Source organism: Muscardinus avellanarius, assembly GCF_963383645.1.
Source record: "Muscardinus avellanarius genome assembly, chromosome: 9".
Classification (NCBI taxonomy): domain Eukaryota; kingdom Metazoa; phylum Chordata; class Mammalia; order Rodentia; family Gliridae; genus Muscardinus; species Muscardinus avellanarius.
Window position 1 is genome coordinate 14,868,655 of NC_137795.1, and position 26,099 is coordinate 14,894,753.

Here is a 26,099-nt window from a genome sequence, read left to right on the forward strand (position 1 = left end):
CACACACACACACACACACACACACACACACACACACACACTTTTATGGATGGACTCTTTGAGTGAACAGAAACTCTTGATCTTGTCTACACAGCCAGCTCCCAGTTTGTGTTTTCTAACAATGACCTGAGGACCTTTGATCTTGTCTACACAGCCAGATCCCAGTTTGTGTTTTCTAACAATGACCTGAGGACCTTTTCTGGCTAGAGAAAGTCTTTGCTGCTTTGGCTGGGGCTTGCCTGGTTCTGAAAGTGTTCACCTGACTGCCTCCCACCAACTCCCCCCACACTGCTCCTCCGGCCCCTCCACCAGTGGAGCGGGGCTCCCGCTGTAGACCTCTCTGCAGCCACCCGCGAACTCCTGTGTTAAGAAGCCCAGTGTCCGCTGACCTGGAGCCCTCCGCCCAGGAAGCTCATCATTATAAAGGGTTCCCTGACCTTGCCGCTTGGGTCTCTGGAGATTCTCTGGTCCTTTCGGTCAAAAAGCGAGCACAGACACGTCACCTTATATTTTCTTTTCAGAGCTTCGCCTCTTCCCATCCTGACAATTTCTCCTGTTGAGTCACAGACGTGTGGCAGGCATCTCTGTACATACACGCGCATTCTTACAGCTATTTCTCTTGTGCGCCTACCCAAAGCTGTCTGTGGGTATCCGCATGGCTCTCAGGACAGTGCAGGAGAGACCATCCTGCCTCTCCCTTTCAGGAGTCTTTGTCTGTGTCGCTGTCAGAACTGCCATTGACCCTGCCCTGGAGGATTAGCTGACGCTGCCTTCAGTTACCCCCAGTCAGACAGTAACACATCTTTGGCTTCCAGCGTGCCTGTGGTGTACAGGCTAAATCCACTGCACACTGCCCACATCTTCCTTCTCTGCTTCCATCATTAAAATTTGTCCCCTCCTTATGCAACAGCCTGCTGGGGCAGGACTTCGGCTCCTGCTGTCTGAATCCTCGCCAGGATCAGGTGCCGGGCATCAATGCCACGCACCATCGAGCAGCAGAGCTGTGCACAAGTCCTCATCGTTCTAGTTGACGCAGAAGAACTGTGTGTCTTCTGGTGCGTGCTCGTGTGCCCTGTGTCCACACCGGTCCTCGGGAAGACCAGCGTAAATTCCCTTTAAATGGCTGCCTCTGAGTTAGTGAAATTGAGCTGAGGGGAGAGTGTCCCGGGACGTCTCTCTTCTTTTCCCAGCCTGGGGAGCTCCCAGCTTACATGTGTTTTGGCGGCACTGTGATAGAACCTGCCACACCAACTTTAATTTTCTATATTGGGCTCTAGGATGCCCCAGGCTCGTCAAAAAGATAAGGTGGACAATTTAAACTAATCCTAGATTAAGAAGTACACAGCTCTTTGTAGCTTTATTTTATGTTGCGGTGAAGATTTGACTTTGACTCAGATCGTTTTCTTTTGCTGTGACAAAATCCCAGAGGCTGAGTGATTTATAAAGAAGAGCTATTATATTTAGCTTATCGCTCTGGAAGCCGGGAGGCCTGGCACCTGCTTTCCACTGCGGCACATGCCTTCTTGCTGTATCCTAACTTGACGCAGGGCATCACTTGGTGAGACAGAGTGGATGTGCTCACTCTAGCCTCCCTCCCTCTTACAAAGTCACCACATTGCTCCTACCTTACTCTAAGGAAATGCCTGAGGCAATTAGCTTACAAAGAAAAAAGGTTTGTTCAGCTCATGGTTCTGGAGATTCCAGCCCTGGGTTTCTATCCAGCAGCGGAACAGGCTGCTGACACTGTAAGCCAGGACGCAATGAGGGGCCTGCAGCCCCATCCTTAAGCCATGACTGACCTCGGGACCTCCTGCCTGTGAGGCACTGGCTTTCAGAGGTCCTGCCTTGGGGTTGAGCCGATCCTCGCGCCGTGGGATGGCTGTAGAGAGCGTGTCTCCACGTCCTATGTCTCAGACCCGGCTGAGCCAGGGCTGTGACTGTTCCCCTCTCTACAGGTAAAGAAATCAAGGCGTGACTTGCCTAAGGTTGCTGAGCTTTAAATAGAGAAGCTGGGGTTCCAGACTCAGTCTTCTTCCAGTGCCTGGACTCCAAACCTGCAAATCCAAAGGGATTCAGGGAATAAAATCAATTTCATGGTTATAAATTAGGTTGGTTATTTGAAGCAGTTGTTCTCAACCTTGATTGTACCGTAGAATCCCTGGAGGGGTCATTAAAATGCAGAGGACTGGGCCCACCACATCCGCATCAGTGGGGCCAGGGGACGTGGTGCATCTGTGCTTCTGACCAGTGGTGTGAGGCTGCTTCTCCAGGGACCAGCTCTGAGAACTCTGGTTGAACACACTGGTCAAAAAGAATGCAGTCTCCTCAGCCCTGGTGGCATACGCCTGTAATCCCAGCATTTGGGAAGCTGAGGCAGGGGTATCGCAGGTTCAAAGCCAGCACATGGTAACTTAGGGAGACCCTGTTCAAAACAAGCAAACAAACAAACATTTAAAAACGGCTTGGTATGTAGCTCAGAGAAAGAATGAGAATGTCCCTGGGGCTCGATCCCTAGTACCACGCCAAAAAAAAAAAAAAAATTAATCTTCATTGCCATCAAGTTCACTGATGGTTTTACCTGGCAAAATGTACGAAGCTGAGCCGGCCGTGGTGGGCACGCTTGTCATCCCAGTACTTGAGAGGCTGAGACAGGAGGATCATGGTTCACAGCCAGCCTCAGCTACTTAGTGAGGCCCTTTGCAACTCAGTGAGACCCTGTTTCAAAATAAAGAATTAAAAAAAATAGGGCTGGGGGTGTAGCTTGGAGGTAGAATGCCCCTGGGTTTAATCCTCAGTACCACAAAAAAAAGTTCCTAGCCACTCAAAGTCTTTTAAAAAAAAGAGTAAAATGAGGGTCCTTGGGCACAGCAGAGTCCCCTCCTCATGGGGCCAAAGTCAAAGGTGTGTCCTCACTGTGTCCACAGAATATAAGAAGGGCGCCTGGCATTTTCTCTAGGAAGAAAAACAGGCAAATGATAGCGAGACCCTAGGAAACAGCTGCTGGGGTTAGGGTGAGGGTTGGGGTTCGGGCCTTCACTGACCTCAGCAGATGTCGCCCCTTTGCAAACCACTGCACGGTCTCACATTCATGAACTGTCCCAGCGTACCCTTCACGGAGGAAGAAATAGAAGGAGACAACTCTGCTTTTAGGACACAGGAGGGATTTATTTATGTCATTGTAAGATTCAATGGAAGTCACACAGCGGTCTCCCAGGAATCTGTGAAGGAGCTGTGGTCAGAACCCCAAGCACAAGTTTGCCAGGCTTTATCCCCAAGTTGTCAATATTTACATAGGCAGGGGAAGGGAGCGTTTTGTGTACCAGGAGCTACAGGCTGGAGAATCACTCGTCAGGGGCCTCCCCCCACCTCCCGAAGGCTCAGGTGTTCAGGAAGTTGGACCATGTGGCTGAATTCTCCCACCTGGTGCCAGGAGCTCGGCTCCCAGGAGCGTGGAGGATTCAGCCCAGGTCCCTCCTGGGGAGGCAGCAAGCTGAGGATCTGGTGACTCTAACCTGCTTAAAGCCAGAGCCCCACCCTAAAGAGCAACCCTTACAAATAGCTCTCTCCTGAATTTTCAGATGCTCCCCCTGGGAGGGCCCGCAGATCCTTTATGCAGTGGCTCCTATGGACACCACAGCTGGGCTAGAAGCCTCCCTCCCGGTCCCTCCATGTCTGTCCAAGGTCGTTTTGCCCGCTGTGCTGTTTCTGCTCTGTTTTGTTTTCGCAGGGACTCTAAGCAGCCTTCTGTGTTGTTTCTTTCAGCCAGTAATGTTAAAGTAGAGGCTCAGAGTGATGAAGAGAATGGGCGTGGCTGTGAAGTGAATGGGGAAGAATGTGCGGAGGATTTACGAATGCTTGATGCCTCGGGGGAGAAAATGAGTGACCCTCACAGGGACACCGGTGGCGCCTTGGCCATGGGAGGCATTCGGCTCCCCAACGGAAAGCTAAAGTGTGATATCTGTGGGATCGTTTGCATCGGGCCCAATGTGCTCATGGTTCACAAAAGAAGCCACACCGGTAAGGCCTGGGCTGTTTTTCTTCTAGTGCCCCTAGAGGTCCCATGGGGGTTGTTGAAGGCACAGAATAATCTGGCCCACGCGGAGCGCTTGGGGCGCAGCGCCACCCTCTCAAGCAGCCGGCTCCAGGTGGTACTGACGGGCCGCTTGCTGATGCTGGGACACTCTTTCCAGGCGCTTCTTGGCGTGTACCTGCTCAACCCTGGAAAGCAGAGGGGGCACGTTAACAGCATATATGTGAAGTCTGCCAAGGGTCTGACATCATGTGTACTAGTGTCAGCGCCAGAGTCGGTTAGATTGCAGGCGTCAAACGCCCTTGACAAAGCAACACAAGAGACCCTGCTACACCGAAGCGGTTTTCCACTGAGGAACTGGGTTTCAATTCTATTCACATTGACAGGGCTTCGTGGGGAGAAGAAGCACGTGTGAGCGACGTTCGAGCCGAGAAATGTAATTTTTCACAGGGTTTCAGCTGAGTGTTGAGTTGGGTCACCTAACAGCTAAGACTTTGGGTCCGATTGTTCACTTGCCACTAGGTTTCATCTTGAATTGGTAAAGGATTTCAAGCGAAAAATTTGTCATCTTGAAATGTTTCTTGAAGGTTTGGGGAATAAAAGAATAGAATAAAAGAATGCAAATATTACATATCTAAAAATGAGGACCCACCCACAGACAGATAATCCAGCTTCAGAGAACTGTGTCCAAGATAGGAGATGTCCTGTCATGACCCCCTGCTCCTGCTTCAGTCATTCCTGTCGACCAACTGTCACGTCCTGGGAACACAACTGTTCTCCTGTACCACTAAAGGTGCTCAAGAGTCTTAGAAGTGAAATGCCAGTTTGGGCCCTCTTTTTACCTTTAGCTACGTGGATGACATTCTTTTGAACTGGACAGAAACTTTTCTTTTTATCCTTAGGAAGCTTTCCTAAAGTTAGGTAAAACATGATAACCCCCCTAACTGTAATAGCCACGTAAAGCTTGGACATAAAATATAGACACGTGGCCACTGCCTATCCACTAGAACTCTTAGCTCACCACAGAATAGGGTCCACCACTGCAATATCCAGGAGAAAAGAAGAACAGAGGGAAAGGTACTTTGGAGACATAGCAGACAAAGTAGCTCAGGAAAGCGGAGACGATGTCTTACAAATCATACAGCCTCTTGTGCTTCTTACATGGAACCAAACAATGGTCACCAAAACCAAAGTCGGAATTCAGAAGGTGCGGTGAGGAAAATAGAAAGCTGAGTTATCAGAAAATGCGGGTATTTGTGAGGTCCTACTTTTATATATGAATAAGGAGAGTTTTCATATATGGCTGATAAGAATATATGTGGGAAACCATAAATAAGTTGCTTTTCAGTAGACCTTATCTTCAGTAAACATTTAGCTTCTAAAATTAAGCCAACTTTGGTTTTATGAATGGGCCACTTAATCTGCAAATTATCCAGTGAAATAGTGAAATAGACCCATCACACCCAGCCCTAAGAAAACCGTATGTGTGAGTCACCCCGCTCACGCCTGCTAGTGAGGTGGGAATTAACAGGAGGAGGCTGCCCTGCCACGGACACGTAATCTTGCGCACTGGGGCCTATGGGAGTGATTCCTGAGGAGGAATAAACCTCACAGATGAATTACTTTTCTGCTAATTCATGTAAAGCCCAACCATACGGCAAAAATCCTCCTAAATAAATATTTGATAAGGGAATCAAATGCAGACGTGCTAAATGGTGAACCTATAATGACTGCTCCCCTGATACAAAGAATAATTACAATTAAGGAACAAGTCTGCCACGGACAGACAGGCGGATGCACCCGTGGCTAGCTGCTGGCCCTCCCCACAGTGTGCGGCTGCAGGCCACGTGCACTCAGCGCACCATGCTGCCGGCTGTGTCCACACTTGAGCCAGCTGTGCAGAGGCGCTTCCCAACCTGAAAGTGCCCACGCGCCACTCAGGATCCAAGGGAAAGGCAGGTTCCTGTACTGCGGGAAATCCAGACAAGCTCCAGGAGCCGCCGGGTGGGGCCCACCATGGAACATGCCCAGCCAGTGAGGGCATAACGCTTGGACAGCAGGAGCGTAGGGAGGCCCCTGCACGCTCAGTACCCATGCGGCCCCTAACGCTGCTCTCGGTGGGTACCAGCAGCCCTAGCCCCGTCCCCACAACTCAGACGTGGTTTTTGGCTCACCTGCTTCTGATAGGGCCTCAGAATCGCACGAGGTAGACATCCACAAAGGCTTTCTCTTTTGCCTAATTAAGTCATGAAAGCAATCTCAAACAGTCTCACAGAGGGCCCCCGACAGCAGAAAACATGTAGGGTCACTGGGGTGAAGGAGGAAATTGGGACGGTGTAAGTTCGTAAACACAGACACAACTAGGAGAAAGTTGATCTCACTGGGCTACAGGAAGAAGCCACTGACCTTGGGAAGGTTGTCAGTGGCCACTGTCACAGGAAAACAGAACCAGCATATGTCCCCCGTGGCAAGGTCCCTTGAGCAGAATTCTGTGTTATCCCCTTGGGGAATGCTTTCCTCGGGACCCCTGGCCCTGGGCTGCCTGCTCAAGCCCCCACAGTGAATCAGAAACAAACAGATGTCCAGGGAAGCCTGCCACTGCAGAATCCTTGGGGACATTGGCTCAAATTAGGGGACAGATCTCACCCTCTGAAAAGACAACTGTCTGTCCTCCATCTGAGGGCCATCTGTCTGCAATCATCTCAGGGAAGACCCAGCACCCCAGCACATCCCCAGCACTGAAAAGGATCCTCTGTATGTCAGGCCCAGCTTTGGACGACAGTGCAGTCACACCTGGGTCACCAGGAGTGTCCCTACTCCTCCTTGTGAGAATTCCGTGACGTGGGCTTTCCTACTGACCTTCCTACCCAGCCTGGAGGTCCACCCCATCCCTTGACCACATGCCCTGGTTGGAGGCTTGCCTGGGTCTCCCTGCCTGTGGTGGCCACTGTTAGAAGCACACATTCGTGAACAGGTGTGACCTAGGAAGGCCTGGAAGTGTTTCTGATGGCTGATTAACCCGCTTCTCTACGGGGTGCTGCTGGGCTGCTGCTGGGCTGCCAGCCCCCATCTCTGTCAGCCTTCCATCCATACTGGCCCAAGCTCAGTGGCTTGTAGCTGAGGGAGGAAGGGAGTTCATTTTAACATCGCCTTCCAACCTGTTTGACTCGAACGGCTTTCACTCTGCTCACCTGAGTCCAATCCGGGCAGGGATTTGGGGCAAGACCCGATACTTCCTCCAGCCCCCTCCAGTTGGCCTAAGGCTGAATAGCGCTATAGACGCTTTTCAATTTTTATAGTAGCACATCTGTCCTGCTCACTGGAAAAAAAATGGCGTTGATCAAGAAATTCAAGCGCCAATATGGACTTTAAAATACAGTCTGATAGGGATTTTAATAAAAGTACCAGGTCTGCTTTAATCACTTTTCATAAGTGCTGTCTTCTTTATCCCAGTGAAGTTAATCAGTTGGAGAAATGATTAAATAGACATTTTAACACATTCTTTATTCCTAATAAAAGCTAGTCCTTAGGTCATACATTTCCACGGTATCTCCACATCAGGAATTGTGGTCACATAATGGGCATCTTCTGAATACAGAATTCCAAGAGAGTTTTAATATTTACTTCCTTAAACATGGCAGAGGTCTCACGTTCCTTTAAGTGGAGATTAAATGAAATCTTCACAGAGTTAGATTCCAAAACCTGTGACTGGCCAGCAGGACAACAGCCTGTTTCTTTTCCAAAAGTGCCTGGAAATGTCTTTGTTGGAAACAGAGTATAAGCAGAGGCTCTGCCACACAGCGCAGAGGACCCAGGCTCTTCTGAGACACAATTCAGTCGTACCAGCCTAGAAGGATCCCTGTTACAGCCGCATCCCCATCACATCTCTTCAAATGCCCATACTTAAAACACGCCTTGTCTCTTACGGGATATGGGCAAGTAGGAGCTGAAAGGGTTTTAAAAGTTAGGAAGAATGAAAACAAAAAGACAAGAAGTGCCTATACGACCCCGACTGTCATGCCCGGCCATTGGGAAGATTCTGGATTTTCCCCTGGAAGATGGAGACTTGGCTTCACTGGTTCTTGACTTCTGGTTTTATTCCATCTTTCTCTATCTCTCTCCGTCTCTCTTTCCCCCTCTCACCCGCACACTTTCTCTGTCTGTCTCTCTCCTGATTTGCCTGCTTAGGGACAGACAGGTAATGGAGAAGAAATTGAAAGGGAAAATACAGGGAAAATGTAAATGAAAAGAAGTTATTATAACTGTTATAATGAAGTGCCTTTCATTTAAATATAAGAATGTAACGCTGAAATGAACTTGTGATCCTGAAATGCATTTTTAATGAGTTTCCTTTTTATTTTGCTGCTTCAGTGGCATATTTTAAAGACCCTTTGAAAAAAGCCACATTAAAAACCCCACCAAATGCCACAACACGCAAAATTGGATATTGGTTTATTCCAAAACTGCTGATCAGGAAGAGTGGCTCTTCATCACAAAATGTTGCAGTCACTTTATTTAAATGAGTTTGAATTTGCATTGTGATGTGCCATTCTGATTTAGGGAAAAAAAATTAGATTTTCAGATCAAATTGACCCAGCCAGTGAAGCGTTAAGGAGCTGGCAGGTTTAGTCTGAAAGCCGCATGTTCTATCAAACCTGCAGCCGGTGGGAGTCCCTGGGCCCCCGTGGGAAACAACTTTCTGGGCGCGCCGTGGTCCTGCGGCGCCGCGCCGAGCTCTGCTCTCACTGCTACCCTCTTGCCACAGGAGAGAGGCCTTTCCAGTGCAACCAGTGTGGGGCCTCCTTCACCCAGAAAGGAAACCTCCTGCGGCACATCAAGCTGCACTCCGGAGAGAAGCCCTTCAAGTGCCACCTCTGTAACTACGCCTGCCGCCGGAGGGACGCCCTCACGGGCCACCTGCGCACACACTCTGGTAGGTGCCAGCTGCAGCCCGGCAAGGGAGTGTTCACGACGCAGGTGTGGCCCGGCCTGTCCTCTGCTCGGGAACTGCCGTGGCCGGATGCTCTCCCACTCCAACTAGCCACACGAGGGGTCAGCCACTGTTATGCGGGCACTGGCCGCAGGCCCCAGGTTCCACGGAAATGGGCCATGAAATCCACATGCATGCACACACGCCACGCCATGCCACACCGCACCATAGAGTCTCAGCCCGGGTAGCATCTTTGTTCCATTTTGTCAAGTAAGTGGGTTTTATAAAAGGTCTTGCCGCTGTGCTTGTGTGTGGCAGATAAGCAATTCATACCCCAAAGTTTCCAAACACATTTCTTCACGGTCATGGGTGAGCCACCCTTATTTCTGTCTATGTGAAGTATTTGTTCTATTTTTATATTTTTATCGGCACATTATAATTATACATCATAGTGAGATTCAAAGAGCTGCATTGGTACTCGCACCATTAGCTTGGCGTGTTTTTAAGAGTAGGGATACTTTTCTTTGTAGAGGCAACACTAAAAGTAGCTTTAGAGGTAGTGCTGGGCAAACACACAGCAGTGTTTCTCTAAGTACATCCCAGATGACCTGGGGTCTCAGCCGGGTCGTTCTGAGTGTAGATGCATGCCTTGTCCAGACACACAGGAGTCCGTGATTGGAAGGGATCATCCACCTCCTGAGAGCTCTGCTTTGGGTGTGCCAGTTTCCAGGAGCCCCATCCTCTTGCAGGTCTTGGAGTGGAAGGTTCTTTCCCAGTTGGCCGTGTGTCCCTTTTGCCCTTAGTCTGATCTTCAGGACACTATATACATGGAATTCTTTGGCCCATCTGGGGGCACTGGAGGTAGTGCTCTATGTGAGGCTTTGGAAGCCTCACGCAGTGTCCAGTCCGGCCATACTCAGCCCATTTTCTTCAGCAGATGCTATGGAGGAGGTCCATGCCTCAGATCAGCTCCTCCCTGCTGTCCCAAGCAGCAGAAGGTGGCGGAACTTTCCCTGCAGAAAGCAGAAAACTATGTTCTTTGCAAAAGGCTTATGGAGCTCAAGCCTTCTCTTCCCAAGAGTGAGGAGTATATTTCATGATGCAGGTATAGAAGTCTCTCGTCATCCATCTCTTTGTCCCACATTCACCAATCCCCTTGGGGTGCACATTCTCCAATGGAGACAGGTGCACACAAGCAGAGCACCAGCTTCTCACAGGTGTGTAGCAGAGCATCCGAAGGCACTTGTGAGAGCAGAGGGCAAGAGATAGCAGCTCCAGGTGAAGAGTCAGAAGAGATTTCCAAGAGGAGGAGGCACAGGTACATGCCCAAGTCCCCCTGCTTCTGAATTCACTGGAGGGGAGTTGGAATGAGCGTGTGATCCTGCAGGGATCCAAGAAAGGGAAGGTACACATGGTAGCTAGCTCAGCAAGGGCTTGGTTCTTCCGGCAAGTGGACTCACAGGAAGGACATTCACCAGGCAGCTGAAGCAGCAGGGAGAGGAGTCTTGAGGGCTGTGAGCCACCTCGTCTCCATTCCCACCTCCTTCCTGGAGATGAGCACGGAGGAGGCCCCAAGGTGGTCATCATCACAACATTGTGATGACTTGGTCGAGCTTCTCAAGACCTACCAAGCCAGGAGTTGGCCCCAGTGGGGAAGTTGTTGCCCAGACAGTGTGCAGGAGAGCCGCAGGTAGCTCTGGGCTCCACATCCGCATCCCAGGCGGGGCTGGTGAGAGGCTTGCCACAGGGTTAGGGGAGAAGAGAAGGCTGCTCTGGGGTTGGGGATGACGCCAGGGGGGCTGAGAAGCGCTTGCCTGTGTTTAAGATGAGCATGGATGGCTCCGCCTGGAGGCCAAAGTCAGCCTCCTATCACTGTCTGCAAGCTGTGCTCAGTCTCCTAGGGAAAAGCAGAGTCACTTTTACATGTGCAAGGGGTCACGTAGAGAGACACGGTTGACGGCAATATCGCACTGGTGTTTATACGCCTCCTGGGTCAATGCAATACAAAAATACTCATTCTTAACCAGCCACACCACTTGTACCCTCAGATTACTTTGCTTTGCAATGCGAATCTCTGCAGCCAGTAAGTCCTTAAAACCTCAGGTGACATTGCTCCTTTGCTTTCTGGCAAAACGAGGAGCACCCCCTGCGGTGTTGAGTGTCATGCTGGCTCCATGGCTCCGTATTTCATATGGGGCAGGATGATACCCTGCTCTCTGGATGGACAGTTGCCTGAATAGCTACATAGAACAGGTGGCACAGTCCAGCCCGTTTGCTTCTGTTACGCATCCATCAATGAGTAAGTGGAGAAAACTCGCATGGAGCCAGTGGTATCTGGAAACACCATGGGTATGCTCAGCTCCTGGGGAGAAAGAAAAGTGAGTGAGAGTCTCCAGAATGACTACACTGGGATGAATCTAAGACCACAGCCCTGGCCTGGCAGATGCGGTTATGGCCACATGGAACAGCCATGTCTTCTCTTCCATGGAGAACCAGTATCACGCTCTGCTCTCCCCAGAAACTCGCGGTGACTGCACTGCCCCTTGGCAAGCTTTATTAGAAACATCCTTTCCTGCCGCAAGAGAAACTTCAGTTCAGTTGCTTATAGTGAACATGCTTTTTGTGTTCCAGTGTTGAAATTAGCAATACAATCAGGAAAATGGATAACAGGCCACCATCCGAGAGACCATGTGGTCATGGAATTCTCCAGAGTTAGAGACTTTCCAGGAAAGGACATAGAGTGGTTATCCATATCATCTTAATTTCTAAGACAGTACTCAATAAAGAGTACAGATTTAGGCAACATTCCATACTTCAACATTATCTCCTAGTGTTGAGCCTACCTCACTTTTTATAGAGAAAGAAAGGCCTTACTTTCTCTATAAATGCTTCCAAGTCAAATTTGGGTTTTCATGTTTGTTTTCTCAAATCATAGCTTCTGTTCACCCAGGAAAAGAGAGTTCATTAATATAAGCTTTGGTTAAACCAGTTGCCAAACATTTCTAATTGGGTGGTTTGGGATTTTTTATAGAATACCTTGAATCATGTTCAATCAAACCACATGAGAAAGAAGGCCCTGGTCCTCGGGTAGAAATTTACATTTCTTATATATATATAAATAATCGAAGAAATTTTAATCCATTTTATCTTTTTTATTTTTTTCCTGGTACTGGGATGGAACCCAGGGGCATTCTACCTCCAAGCTACACCCCCAGCCCTATTTTTTATTCTTTATTTTGAAACAGGGTCTCACTTAGTTACAAAGGGCCTAAGTAGCTGAGACTGTCCACGAACTGTGATCCTCCTGTCTCAGCCTCCCGAATGCTGGGATTACAAGCATGCGCCACCACCTTGGCACACTACAGAGTTTTGCTTCTTCCAGTTAAAAGACATGTTTCCATGACTGAAAAAGGAGAGAATGTGGCCATCTACCCAGGAGACAAACTGAAAGGAAGCAAGTCACCTGAGTTCTTGGGGTGGCCACGTAGTCCCTGGGCATTCACATTTTTAAATTCAGTACTGTTGACTGAGTCCGTAATGCTTTTAGGTCTCAAGAGTAGAATTATTTTTTTAAACGTTTTTTGGTAATAACTGTATTGCACACATGGCCAGGGTACAGAAAGTCGGCGTTTAACGGGGTCTTGAACTCACTTGTGTTCCCTGCAGTTGGTAAGCCTCACAAGTGTGGATATTGTGGCCGGAGCTATAAGCAGCGAAGCTCTTTAGAGGAACACAAAGAACGCTGCCACAACTACTTGGAAAGCATGGGCCTTCCGGGCACGCTGTACCCAGGTAAGCGCTGCGCTCCGAGGCCAAGGAGGGCCCCTGGCCTCACACCTTGGCCGCGAGGGAGGAGCCTTTGGGCTGATAGCATCACGATTTCACTAAAAACAACACATGTGCTTGACTGCTTCCAGATCTTCATTTGACCAGATGGAGCACACCTTAAAACTCCTCCCCTTTTAAATATGTAGAAACACCCAAGACAGTAGTAGCCTTTAAAAGCTTTCTTTGGGTGAGGGAGGTTGTTTTTTTTAACCTAGAGTAATGGGTGAGGGCTGTGACTCTCGATGGCAAAGTGCTTGCCTAGCATGAAGGCCTGGGATGGATCCATCCCCAGCACTGCAGGGGGGAAATAGCATAAGTGGTTTCTTCTCTGTGCTTTGTAATTAAAATGAGATTTGCAATCTTGTTTTAAATCTATTTTTTGTGAAAATGATCAAATAAGGATTTTCCATGTTGGGGTTTCAATCAATCCTGGTTGAGCCCAAGGTCTCCAATGTGCAGGCAAAACCTGGGGGACCCTCCAACCATTCATAGAAAGCAAGGCTGTCAAGGGAGGCAAGGGCGTTGAAGTTGTCTTCCAAGCTGTCATGTGTGCTGTGTAACAAGACGCCCCTTGGCTGACTCTTACAGTGAAAGCTGTAATGGAAGTACTGCAGAGGGCAGGTTCTCCCCATAGGCTTGGCACTGCCAGGAGAGGTCCCTTTCTAACTTCTGAAGAGATTCAAGTTGTATGGAGAGGTGGAGTAAAGCTATCCTCTTTCCAAACACTATAGCCATTTAGCAGGACTACTGGAAAGTCATCATGGGTTGTAGGGTAGAAATCAAAGCAATTTACTAAGCCTTACTCAGCATTATGACTTTAATAGTTGATTCATAAAGGAAGATTCACCAGAGTACACTCAAGTTACTAACAGCAGATGAGAGCAAGAGATAGAAATGGTCAGAAGTCCTAAGTCTCCATTCAGATAAGTGCCAGCATCGAGATGCAGCGTATCAGTTGTCAAGAGCTTTGGCTTGCAGTGCAGTCTCTCCACACGTCAGCTCTGGACCGGGGCTGATCCTTGATTTCTCTGGGCTTTACTCTTCTTACCTATGAAATGGAGATATTCCATTGCCTTATCAGTTAGCTTCATTCACAGTCTAAGTTTTGGACTGGACGGATATTGAAAGAGAATGGGAAAGAAGAAATTGAAGGTTAAACCAACAAGAGTACTACTACTATTACTACTACTACTAATACTAATAATATTGAACAGTTATCAATGTGTGGGAGACAAAGGGATGCTTTTATTCTTTGAAAATAAAATGTGAACACTCAGATATTTTATTTTTCTATAAAAAATAAATCAATGAAAGCCAGCCATGCTGGCTTAAGAGACCCTGTTTCAAAAAAAAAAAAAACATAAAAAATAGGTCTGGGAGTGTAGCCTGCATTATAGAAGGGCTTCCAGGAACCCCAGTACCACCTAAAATAAATAAATAAATAAATAGATAAATAAATAAATAAATAATAAGCAAGCCTTGGCCGCAAGGATGCCGAATGATGTATTAATGTTCAATACAACATTTTATATACCAACTAATATTCACTGAGGTGTTATCTACAATACCAAACCGTGTTGAGTAAAATACCAAATATACACGTGAAACTCAAAAAATGACTGAGTGTATAGCTCAGAGGTAGAATGTCCCTGGGTTCCAGTCCCACATGTGTAATGTGTGTTGGGGGTGTATATATGTGTATATATTACCTCCTAGTGAGAATCTGTTTCACACTACAGTGTTGATTGTTCCCACTGCTGGTCAGTTGAATGGGATGCCAGCACATTCCCCTTCTCAATAGATGAGAAGGCTTCTCTAGCAAGGAGCCGCCATTCCTATGTCGCCAAGCTAGGCCTTGTGTTAATTTAATGGACCCAACCAAGAGTCTCTAGGGAGTGATAAGATGACCCAGGCCGAGTGGTCTCTTGGGCCTGGGGCCAGGAAAGAGGAGAGGGATATTATTTTCTTTAGTAAAAGACTTTTGGTTGCTTGTCATAATTTCCTAATATCTTTACAGAACAAAAATAAGTTTCTCTTGGGCCTCTAGTAACAAATTGAGGAGCAGACAGGATGGCGCAGTCAGAGACTCCGGAGTTTGAGGGCCCCTTATTCCTTACTGTGGTCAACTCTGGGAGTCAAGGCTCAGCAGGGCCATAGTAGGGGAGACCTCATTTAGGGATGGGGTGCCCCAGTGGGCCAATGGGCTCTGCTCCAAGCACAGGAGTTAGATAGGTCAAGTGACCCATGAAATTGGGTTTTATGGGTTTATGTATGTCCTTTCTATGAATCAGGTACATTTTTTGGCATCTTTGACAAGAAACACACATTTCCACTGTTAGAAAATAAATATAGCCAGGCGTGGTGGTGCACACTTGTAATCCCAGTATTTGGGAGGCTGAGACCGAGGATCCCGGTTTGCAGCCAGCCTCAGCTACTTAGTGAGGCCCTTTGCAACACAGTGAGACCCGGTTTCAAAATAAAGAATAAAAAATAGGACTGGGACTGTAGCTCGAAGATAGAATGATAGTATGCCTCTGAATTCCATCCCCAGTACTGCAAAAGGAAGGAAGGAAGGAAGGAAGGAAGGAAGGAAGGAAGGAAGGAAGGAAGGAAGGAAGGAAGGGGAGAGAGAGAGAAAAGAGAGAGAGAGAGAAAGAGAGAGAGAGAAAGAAAGAAAGAAAGAAAGAAAGAAAGAAAGAAAGAAAGAAAAAATGAGCCAGGTGTGGAGGCACAAGCTTGTAATCTTAGCATTTGGGAGGCTGAGACAGGAGGATCACGGTTGTCAAACAGCTACTACTTCATGAGGCCCTTTGTAATTCAGTGAGACCTTGTTTCAAAATAAAGAATAAAAAATAGGGCTGGGGGTGTAACTTGGAGATAGAATGCCCCTGGGTTCCATCCCCAGTACCAATAAATAAATAACTAAATAAAATATACCAGCAAGAGCGTTCAATTCAAAACATGGGTGTTTAAGGTGGAATTCTTCGTAGCAATAAAGATAGAACCTACTCAGGAATCCTGGTAGCATGCCCGGGGCAGGGCCTTGTGAAGAGAGCTACCGCACCACAGCAGGCCGGGAAAGAGCGTGGGAGACCGAGAGGGAGAGGCCTGTGGACACTGTCCGCGTGCATCCTCCTAAATCAAGGCCTTGCTCTAATATGAAATTGTCTCGCAAATCTCATTGGAATTCACTAACCACCCATCATAAAGTGTCTCTGGAACTGGCAGGTATAGCATTATGTGAAGACATGGCTGAATTGTGTGTCACTCTCTAAAGAATGGAGAGATCCATGAGATCCATAGTAGAAATGGGTACGCTCACCAAAGCCCCAGTGATAAAACGGCGTCGAGTGTCGGAGGAGGATGCTGTGTAAGGCAGGGTCGGTGTTGGGAGAACTGGTTCCATGTGCAAAGCGTCATCAGTTTACAGTTTTAGCTCCTTAAACTTTAGGGTCAATGTCAGGGAAATGAAAGAGTTACATCTCAAAAATAACAGCCCTAAAACCCATGCAGGATACAAAGTTGTGTCTTCAATTGTGGAAAAAGATGGCTAGAAAAATAGAGCAGACCTAGACGTCGCCATGTCTGCATTTACGTGAGCTCTCACTGTTGACATTGTGTAGGTGTTGCACAGTTATCTGGAGTTTCTGTTTTGGGGGATAAGGAGGCCAGGGTTCCATCCCCACATTGCCAAGATGCACCTAAAGGCTTTGGTGGCCACGTTCCTGCATCTCAGTTCTCAGTACCAGTCTGTGGGGTCGCAGCCTTCGGTCACTGCTCGATCTGACAGGTCCTTGATCTTTAGAGGGTGAATGATTGAGGTAGTGCACTTGTGACACGATTCCATAGCCCCAGTCCAGCCAGAAGATGGTGGTGACTTCTTTCTCCTTTGGCCATCGGGGGGATGGTGTGGTTAGCAGGTGTTGGAGGCAGGAGCCTTATCCGGTGGCGGGTCACTCCCTTAGCTATTGCTGGTCTCTGTCTGTCTTGCAGGGTGGCCTGGCTCTTATATATGTTAAATAAATGTTAACACTGGACACCACAGACTCCTGTAAATGTAAGCTTTTCTAAACTGGCCTCTCTGTCTTTGACTTTAGTCATTAAAGAAGAAACTAATCACAGTGAGATGGCAGAAGACCTGTGCAAGATAGGATCAGAGAGATCCCTCGTGCTGGACAGAATAGCAAGTAACGTCGCCAGGCGTAAGAGCTCTATGCCTCAGAAATTTCTTGGTAAGAGTTAAACATTCGTTGTCTCTTAAAAAAAAAAACAGCTGTGTGGGTTCTTTAGACTCAAGTAGACATCAGGTGAGGGTAGAGAAAAGGGAAAAAATCTTTTTAAGCAAAAATTGTTAAGCTTATCATTTATTAAATATCTTAGAAACTTTTTCCAATACATCTCTTTAGATTGAACTTTCTTCTCCCACCAGTTGTTCTTGGATGCAATTTTGTAAGTGTGTGGAGCCCTAGGAATGACTGATCTTCCTGCAGTCACGGAGTGAGCATCAGGAGAGGGTCTGACAGGGTGTCCAGGGAGATGCGCAGAGAGGAAGCAGTGAGTGTGTCTAAGGGTCATGAAGTTACTGACTTGGGAAGAAGCAGGCTGTGACTTCTCCTTTCAGGCCAGGGCCTGGGGAGTGCTAAGTGCTATGATGAGTGCCCAGCTACGGCCCCTGAGCTCTGGAGGACTTTGGAGACTTCACACCAAATGGAAGGTCTGGAAGATTCCACCACAGCCCCCGCTGGGTGAGGCCACAGTGCGGGTGGTGTGGTCTTGGTCCAGATGCTCCTATGTTCAAAAGAAAAAGAAGCCGGCATGGTGGCCCATGCTTATAATCCTAACACTTGGGAGGCTGAGATGAGGGGATCTCAGGTTCAAAGCCAGCCTCAGCAACTTAGTGAGGCTCTCAGCAACTTAGAGAGACCCTGTTTCTAAATAAAAAAATAAAATAGGGCTGAGGGTATAGCTCAGAAGTAGAATGTCCCTGGGTTGAATGCCCACTAACACACAAACACACACACACATGAAGAAAGCATACTCTGACAGCGACATTAGAGGAGAAAGCGGCCCCCAGGGAGAGGCCGGTGCAGGAGGAAGCAGCACTGGGGGTGCTGTTTCCAGTGGGGGCTGGAACGGGTACGACGTTCCCAGGGATGAGCTCCCCCAGCTCTGGGTTCTTTGGTGTTTCCCCAGGAGTTGGGGATTGACAATCAGTAAGGCCTGCCTTATCTTTACTTCCGTCTAATGGCTCTCCCATTAACCATTTCTAACATGGTCAAATTCTCCATCTCTAAAATCGAAAGGGAGGTGAATCCCAAAGGTCTCTCTTCACCCCCAGGATGCTGTGTTTACCCTCAGGTAAGCTGAGGAAGAGTGTCTAGGAATCCACCTGTGTACAGTGCCAGCCGGCTCAGCAGTGGTGGAGTCGCCTGAGCTCCTGGCCCTGGCTGCAGCTCCTGGGTGATGATGGGTGATTGTGGGCCCGTCTTGAGCCATCGCTCAGAACAGTGTGCAGTTCTGCTTATTAATACATGAGCTATGACTAATTTGTGTGTGTGTGTGGTACTGAGGATGGAACCCAGGGACATTCTACCTCCGAGCTATACCCTCAGTCCTAGTTTTTATTCTTTTTATTTATTTGTTTTTTCTTTTCTTTTTCTTTTTCTTTTTTTTTTTTTTTTTTTTGTGGGTCTGAGGATGGAACCCAGGGGCATTTGACCTCTGAGCTATACCCCCTGCCCTATTTTTTATTCTTTATTTTTGAAACAGGGTCTCACTAAGTTGCAGAGGGCCTCACTAAGTACCTGAGGCTGTCCTCAAACCGCGATCCTCCAGTCTCAGCCTCCCAAATGCTGGAATTACAAGCGTGCACGACCACGCCCAGCTTATTCTTTTTATCTTTTGAAACAGGACTTCACTGAGTTGCAAAGGGCCTTGCTAAGTAGCTGAGGCCATCCGCATACTGTGATCCTCCAGTCTCAGCCTCCCGAATGCTGGGATTACAAGTGTACCACCTGACGGCTAAAATTTTTAAATCAAACTTTGACAGGAGTTTAAATAAGCATTTGTTTTGTTAGAGACACATCTGACCATTATATGCATCAAAGATCTCACCCTTGGACATTACCTGCAGCAGGTCAGCAGGAGCAATGGATCTGAAGAGAAAGGACTCATGATACATAGTCATGCTAATCACTCTTTTTAGACGTTCTGCTGACTGGGATGAGAACATTGTTTTAAACACAAAAAAAAAAAAAAGCAAAGAGGAAAGCAACGACTATCGATATTCCTGACACTCGTCATCATTATTATCTCTGTATGTTTTCTTTTTTATGAGAAAAAGGAATACTCTTGTGTTATTAAAATGACACATGGCTGAAATAAAGAATTTTGGTGCAAAATTCTTTATTTTGCAAAAATGTGTTTTTGCAAAACATATTTTCGCAAAAAAAAAAGAATGTTTTCAAGTCATCATACAACCCAACATAAAGAGGTTATTAATTTTACAAGTACGGGAACATCAGCTCCTGACATGTCTTTCTGTCATAGGCATGAGTCGAAAGGGTGATGAACAGGGTCAAGACAGCGAGATGTAAAACAAAGGCTTTCATAAAGACTCCATCATTTTAAATAAACCTGTCTTAAATTTAAGAGGTGAAAAAAAAAAAACCCTCCAGAAATGGAGGACTGGCTGATCTTCATATAAATATGCTTTCCCAGATGGGGATACCATTTTTAAAAAGATTACTCTAAGATTAAAAATATTTTTTTATGGCTAAGTGTAAGGGCACATGCCAGCTACTCAGGGGGCTGAAGCAGGAAGATCACAAGTTCGAGGCCAGGCTGGGCAACAAGACCCTGTCTGAAAATAAAAAATAAAAATGTTGAGTGTATAGCTCAGTGGCAGAGCTCTCCTGGATTCACTCCCTGTACCAAATATTTTATATTATACATATATAATATTATTATATATAATAAATGATATTTACTATTTATTATAAATTACATATGTAATGCAAATATTAAGAGTTTGGAATCATATTTCAGTCCACTTGCTTCAACAGAGGTAGTATCTACTACCTCTAGTATATACTTCTTTGAAATATAGGGATTTCTAATAAATTCTAATAAATTCTAATAATAAATATAGGTTTCTAATAAATTCTAATAAATTCGGTTTCTAATGTACACAGTTGTATTGTTTTTTTCCTATCCAGCTTCAAAATGTTTCCCTTCTTTGATCATTATGGTCATTGTAGTTTGGCTATTTATTACTAATTATATTTAAATAGATTCAGGAATCAGACCCAGTCCGTTTACCACCGTTTCTATCCTTCTAGTTTGATTATGCCCTTAATCGGCTGGACTTTCCCTCCTCACAACCTTTTGAACGAGGCTCAGCAAATGCCCCCTCCGCCTTTGCTTTGCCTCTCAGGAGGCCCCGTCAACAGCACACCTGGGAAGCATTCTGATGGGCTGGCTGGCCTGGAGTCACTCTTCCTTTTCCCCAGAGGGTCTAGATTTTACGGAGCCACCTCCTGGCTTTTCTGGTTGACTGTGTCTGAGAGGCCAGACATCAGTAAGATGTCTGAGTCCTGTCTGTTTTTGTTTTTTGTTTTTTACAGTGATTTCTATCTTCTTCCTGAACGACTGAGGACACTTTCTTTAACCCTAAAGTCGCATGCCCTAACTGGGAAGTACCTTGATGTTTGCATCTGAATACAAATGCCCTACCACATAATCTAGAGGCTCCCTTTTTCTTCTCTTTATTTCTGGGAAATGCTCTTTCTTATAGAAACACAGCTTTCATTCTGTCTCTTGTGATCTCTGTTGTGGGATGCCAGTTGTTCATTTGTTGGGTAACTGGTCTTCCATATCTGTTAGTATTTCTCTAAGTTACATTTTTATTTATCTTTTAAATACTTTTCACTGTTATTATCTTGTGTTGTCCCTTTGTATACTTAAATCAATGCTTAGTAGTTTTTGCTTTATTAGTTACTGTTTCTTATTCATGTATTAATTCTGAAATAATATGATTTGGACCTTATTTTGCATCCTGGGACCTGAAATCTGTGGTTTTTAAATGTTATCTTGGAATTTTTTAAATTTACTCCATGTCACAAAACAATTAGAGGCATTTCATCTCTTCACTGAAGTTTCTTTGTTCTGCCCCTAGGATGGACTGTTTTGATTTTCTTTCTTTTTTCCCTTGTGCCTTGTGTTACTAGAAAATATTTTCACAGCCATCATGGTTTTTCTTCTCTCATTCCTGGTCTGATAGAGCTTGATTGACATTCAGGGCTCTTCTCACCATCTGAGACTTTTTTTTTTCCTTTGAGAGCTATCGGCTTTTTTTAAATCTGAAAGCCAGGGATGGAATTGGAGGAGTTCAGGTGAGGCCTAGTGCTCCTTTATTAAAGACCTCCCTCTCTCTCTCTCTCTCTCTCTCTCTCTCTCTCTCTCTCTCTCCTCCCTCCCTCCCTCCCTCCTTCCCTCCCTCCTTCCCTCCCTCCTCCCCCCTCTCTCGCTTTGAGATTTGATTAAGTGCCCTAAACCAGCACTTTGGGGCTCCGGGTTCTCTTCTCCTTCCCAGGCAGCACAGACCATCTGGGCCTTCCCTTCTGCCTGAGGGAGCCAGCCTGTCTGCCCACTTCCCCAGTGTGTCATCTGGTTCTTGCTGTCAGAGGCTTCCACTGCCCTTTGGTCAGGAGAGGGAAGAGATACCTGTCTGACTTATTTCCCTATAGAGATGAGATGTTAGTGAACATGCCAAGGATGTGGCTGGGGTTTTGGAAGTGAGATTAGCAGTCAGTCTTTGTCATGTATCTCATGGTAGAATTTTGTGTTTTGAGGAGAGGAGAGGAGAGGAGAGGAGAGGAGAGGAGAGGAGAGAGGAGGGAGGAGGGAGGAGCGAGGAGGGAGGAGGGAGGAGGGTGAGGAGAGAAGAGGAGAGAGGAGAGAGAGAGGAGGGAGAGGAGAGAGAGAGAAGAGAGAGAGGAGAAGAGAGAGAGAGGTTTCATAGAGTATAATCCCTTCTTCAACTGATAGTTGTTGATAAATTTTGTTGGTTATCTTTCTCATGGTGTTGAGTATTAAGGAAGAGGATTCCATGGGAGCCTCCATATGTCGTGGTGTCTGGAACATACGTCTGCTTTTTTCTAAACCTATTGTTGACACCGAGTTTGCAAAACAACAGACTTTGGTGGTTGCGTAGGAAACCACAGAACCAAGACTTTAGCGAGAAACAGAATGTTTAAGTGGGAAAGCTCCACTTTGGGCTATACACCTTTACATTTGGCAGAACTGCTACCAAGCCCACACCTGTCCTTTCTTCACCAGGACTTGGTAGCAGGATAGACTTGGGTGCAAACCAGGACATGTCGATTTTGTTCTGGGGTTAGTGTAACAAGATGTTTGGAACTTCAGCACAAGCACAGATAAAACCTTGTGTGGTCTCAGGAACGTGGATTCAGGTGATTCCTTCTAACTAGAGTTGGGGAGAATCGTCACTTCTTTGATTCCACCATCAGCTGCACAGGGATTTCATTCTGTCCAGTTTCTGAGAGTGTTCCTGGCTTCAGGAAAGTGTCCTTTCTATAGTCTAGAAGCACATAGTACCGTTATCAGGACCTGCGCCACTTCTGACCACCAGTAGATGAAAATAAATTGCTTTGTGATATGCATCCATTGAGAAAGCCATCCAAAGAGACTTCTTAGCGTGAAGGGCAGGCTATATTCCTGGACAGCCATTCACAAAGTACCTAAGGACTATTAGCAAATCCATGGGCTACAGAGTAGAGCGTACCTTCCACTAGAAGGAGCAGCTCAGGCTAAGGAGAGGCTCAGCCTCCTCTCCTGTGGGCTGGGAAGTGTCTCCTCTCCATGGTCCGGAAGGCACTTCCTCCTCCAAACCCTGAAGTACCTTCCATTTTTCTTTGGCCACCTCTACTTGGGATAGCCCTGCCTGCCACAGAGGCGCTGCCGTCGCCCCAGGACCCTCACGCCTGCACCTGCGTGGAGTCCTGTGGAAGCCGAGTGTCGGGCCTGCCTCGGGACCTTCCCTCTTGCTGTCCTAGTGCCAGGACACAAAGCGTCACTCTTTTGATCTGAGAACCCCGTGTTACAGCCTCCTTCATCTCCGTGGGCATTGTAGATGGGGAGGAGCATGTGCGCCATCACGCTTTAACCTCTCTCAGAGGCTGGCTGCCGGCTGAACAGGGGGGCCATTATCACCTGCTCATCTTCAGTCTCCATGATCGGACACAAGTGTTGAAGAAAGGAGAGACAGACGGGGCGGGGGCGAAAGTGAAGACCTGAGACAGGCCCGGGGGTGGGGCCTGAGTCCTCCCACTGGTCCATCTACCACTGAAAGCCCCCCAAGTCAGCGGTCCTAACAGTAAGAGTGCAAACGCTTGCCTTCCTTCGTTAATGAATTTGTGAATTAAGCCATACGTTCAGACTGGACTTATGACCAATATATGGAAGGAAAGGCATAGTGTTTGGGGTTTTTTGGTCTTTTCTTTACTTTTGAAACCGGATCTCACTGAGTTGGAAGGGCCTCACTAAGCAGCTGAGGCTGTCCATGAACCACGATCCTCTGGTCTCCACCTCCTGAAAGGCATAGCTTTAAGGAGGTTTATTTATTTATTTCATCATCAGAATGTATGCTCTACAGCTAATGGCAGGAAGCCAAATCCAGGTTCCAGTGTCACCGTTACCAGGAAAGTGAGCTTGTATTAGCTAGCTTTGCGTCACTACAATGCCATACTGGGAGAAATCGACTTACAAAGAAAAAAGGCTTATTTTGGTTACAATTTGGAAGATTTTAGTCCATGATCGGTTGGCCCTGTTGCTTTGGGCCTGAGGGGCCCCGCTATCCCAGGGGAACACCCCCAGTGGCCAAAGGTCCACTCACTGAGCTTCCGGCACCTCCCAGTAGTGCCCCCTGGAGACTGGGCCTTTGAACATCTGAGATCTGAACTGTGACACCGCTTCTGACTCCGCATCAGGGATATGAGGCCCTAGTTTCCTGAGATCAAGGCCTAAGACGACAGAGTCGTCAGCGATGGGCCCTGTCCATCGGGGCGCGCGCTGCAGTGACGTGCCCTTCTCCCTCCTTACTCCCCGTCGTTGCTCCCTGACTTCTACCATGTACGTCTACTGGGTACAAGACTAAGTATCCTTTATACTCGGACCACAGGTCAGAGCCCCCTTACCTGTGTGTTATTTGTAAGAAATATATCACTTTATAATACATAATATGCAATCATTGTATATTATATCTTGATTGCAGTTCACTGCAGCCAGCCTCAGCTACTTAGTGAGGCCCTTTGCAACTTAGTGAGACCCTGTTTCAAAATAAAGAATAAGAAGTAGGGCTGGGAGTCTAGCTCGGAGGTAGAATGCCCTTGGGTTCCATCACCAAACCCGCAAAAAATAAAGGGATGGGGGTGTAGCTCAGAGGTAGAATGCCCTGGGGATTCTATCCCCAGTACTGAATAATAATAATAATAATAATAATAATAATAATAATAATAAATAATTAAATATTATAATGGTTTTTTGTTTTGTTTTGTTTGTGTTTGCAGTACTGGGATAGAACTCAGGGATATTCTACCTCTGAATTACACCCCCCCCAGCCCTATTTTTTTATTCTTTACTTTTGAAACAGGGCCTCACTAAGTAGCTGAGGGTGTCCATGAACCGGTGATCCTCCTTGTCTCAGCCTCCCAAGTACTAGGATCAAAGGCATGCACCACCACGCCTGGCTAAATATGATCATGCTTAACTTTGCCTTGTGCAGTAAAGACATGGGTACTGGCTTCGCCTGTGGGCACCTGCAGTTTAAATGGACAGAGAGCATCTTTGGTTCTCTTACTGGTTTGTAGATTTATATGCTAGATTGAGTGCACTGAGCTGGGCAGGGCCCGTGCTAGTGCACCAGCGCAGGCAGGCCGGCCCCTACCGCACACACACACATGGATTTCACTCACTGTCTCCTGCTTCCCACAGGGGACAAGTGCCTGTCGGACATGCCCTACGACAGCGGCGCCAGCTACGAGAAGGAGAACGAGATCATGACGTCCCACGTGATGGACCAGGCCATCAACAACGCCATCAACTACCTGGGCGCTGAGTCCCTGCGCCCGCTGGTGCAGACGCCCCCGGGCGGCTCCGAGGTGGTCCCGGTCATCAGCCCCCTGTACCCACTGCACAAGGGTCCTGCCGACGGCGCCCCGAGGCCCAACCACGCGGCCACGGCACAGGACAGCGCGGTGGAGAACTTGCTCCTGCTGTCCAAGGCCAAGGCCACCTGCTCAGAGCGCGAGGCCTCGCCCAGCAACAGCTGCCAGGACTCCACGGACACGGAGAGCAACGCGGACGAGCGGCCCGGCGGCCTCATCTACCTGACCAGCCACGTGGGCCCCCACGCGCGCAACGGGCTGGCGCTGTCTGAGGAGCCCCGTGCCTTCGAGGTGCTGCGCGCGGAGAACTCACAGGACGGGCTGCGCGTGGTGGGCACGGGTGGCGAGCCCGTCAAGGCCTACAAGTGTGAGCACTGCCGGGTTCTCTTCCTGGACCATGTCATGTACACCATCCACATGGGCTGCCACGGCTTCCGAGACCCGTTCCAGTGCAACCTGTGCGGGTACCACAGCCAGGACAGGTACGAGTTCTCCTCCCACATCACCCGCGGGGAGCACCGCTTCCACCCCAGCTAGGCTGGGCGCCCCATAGCCCGCCAGGCCGGGTGGGGTTTTTATTTTGTTTCTTTCTTTTTAAGTTGCTTGGGATTCGATTTGCTTTTGAAAACCAGGAGATTTTTATTGTTAAGAGGCAGGTTGCCTCTGGGCCATTTGGAATGGGCCTCTCCCTAAGAAGCTTACCTAGACTGCTAGCCGAAGTCCTCCCCCTACACACACACACATACACACACACACACACACACACACACACACACACACACACACACACACCTCTGTTCCCCAGCATCTTCTCCTCCAAGCAATTTGTCTGAATTTTCAGAGAATTAAGTAAAACAAGCCACAGCCAGGCATAGTAGTGCACGCTTGTAATCCCAGCATTCGGGAGGCTGAGGCAGGAGAATCACAGTTTGAGGACAGCCTCAGCTACTCAGTGAGACCCTGTTTCAAAATAAAAAATAGGGCTGGAGGTGTAGCTTGGAGGTAGAATGCCCCTGGGTTCCATCCCCAGTATGCAATAAATAAATAAGCCAGAGACTGGGAAGGCCCAGATGGTCCCCACGCTAAGATGGAGTTGGCGCACCGGACAGAATCCAGGTTCCCAGAG

The 26,099-nt window shown here is 47.7% G+C and overlaps 1 protein-coding gene across 25 annotated transcripts in view; it reads left to right on the forward strand.

Moving 5' to 3' along the window:
• Positions 1–25,510, forward strand: part of IKZF1 (IKAROS family zinc finger 1) — a gene marked incomplete at both ends in the record, with an annotated part of 93,990 nt that extends 68,480 nt beyond the window's left edge. For 3 of the 25 annotated variants that reach the window (XM_080701595.1, XM_080701606.1, XM_080701619.1), the window contains 5 exons: positions 3,763–4,017; positions 8,796–8,963; positions 12,627–12,752; positions 16,886–17,020; positions 24,801–25,510. In XM_080701595.1, the coding sequence (XP_080557721.1) occupies positions 3,763–4,017; positions 8,796–8,963; positions 12,627–12,752; positions 16,886–17,020; positions 24,801–25,510 (1,394 nt within the window). The remainder of the gene's footprint in view (positions 1–3,762; positions 4,018–8,795; positions 8,964–12,626; positions 12,753–16,885; positions 17,021–24,800) is intronic. The other 22 variants (XM_080701613.1, XM_080701614.1, XM_080701616.1 and 19 more) reach the window with 18 other exon arrangements.
• Positions 25,511–26,099: the final 589 nt, after the last annotated feature.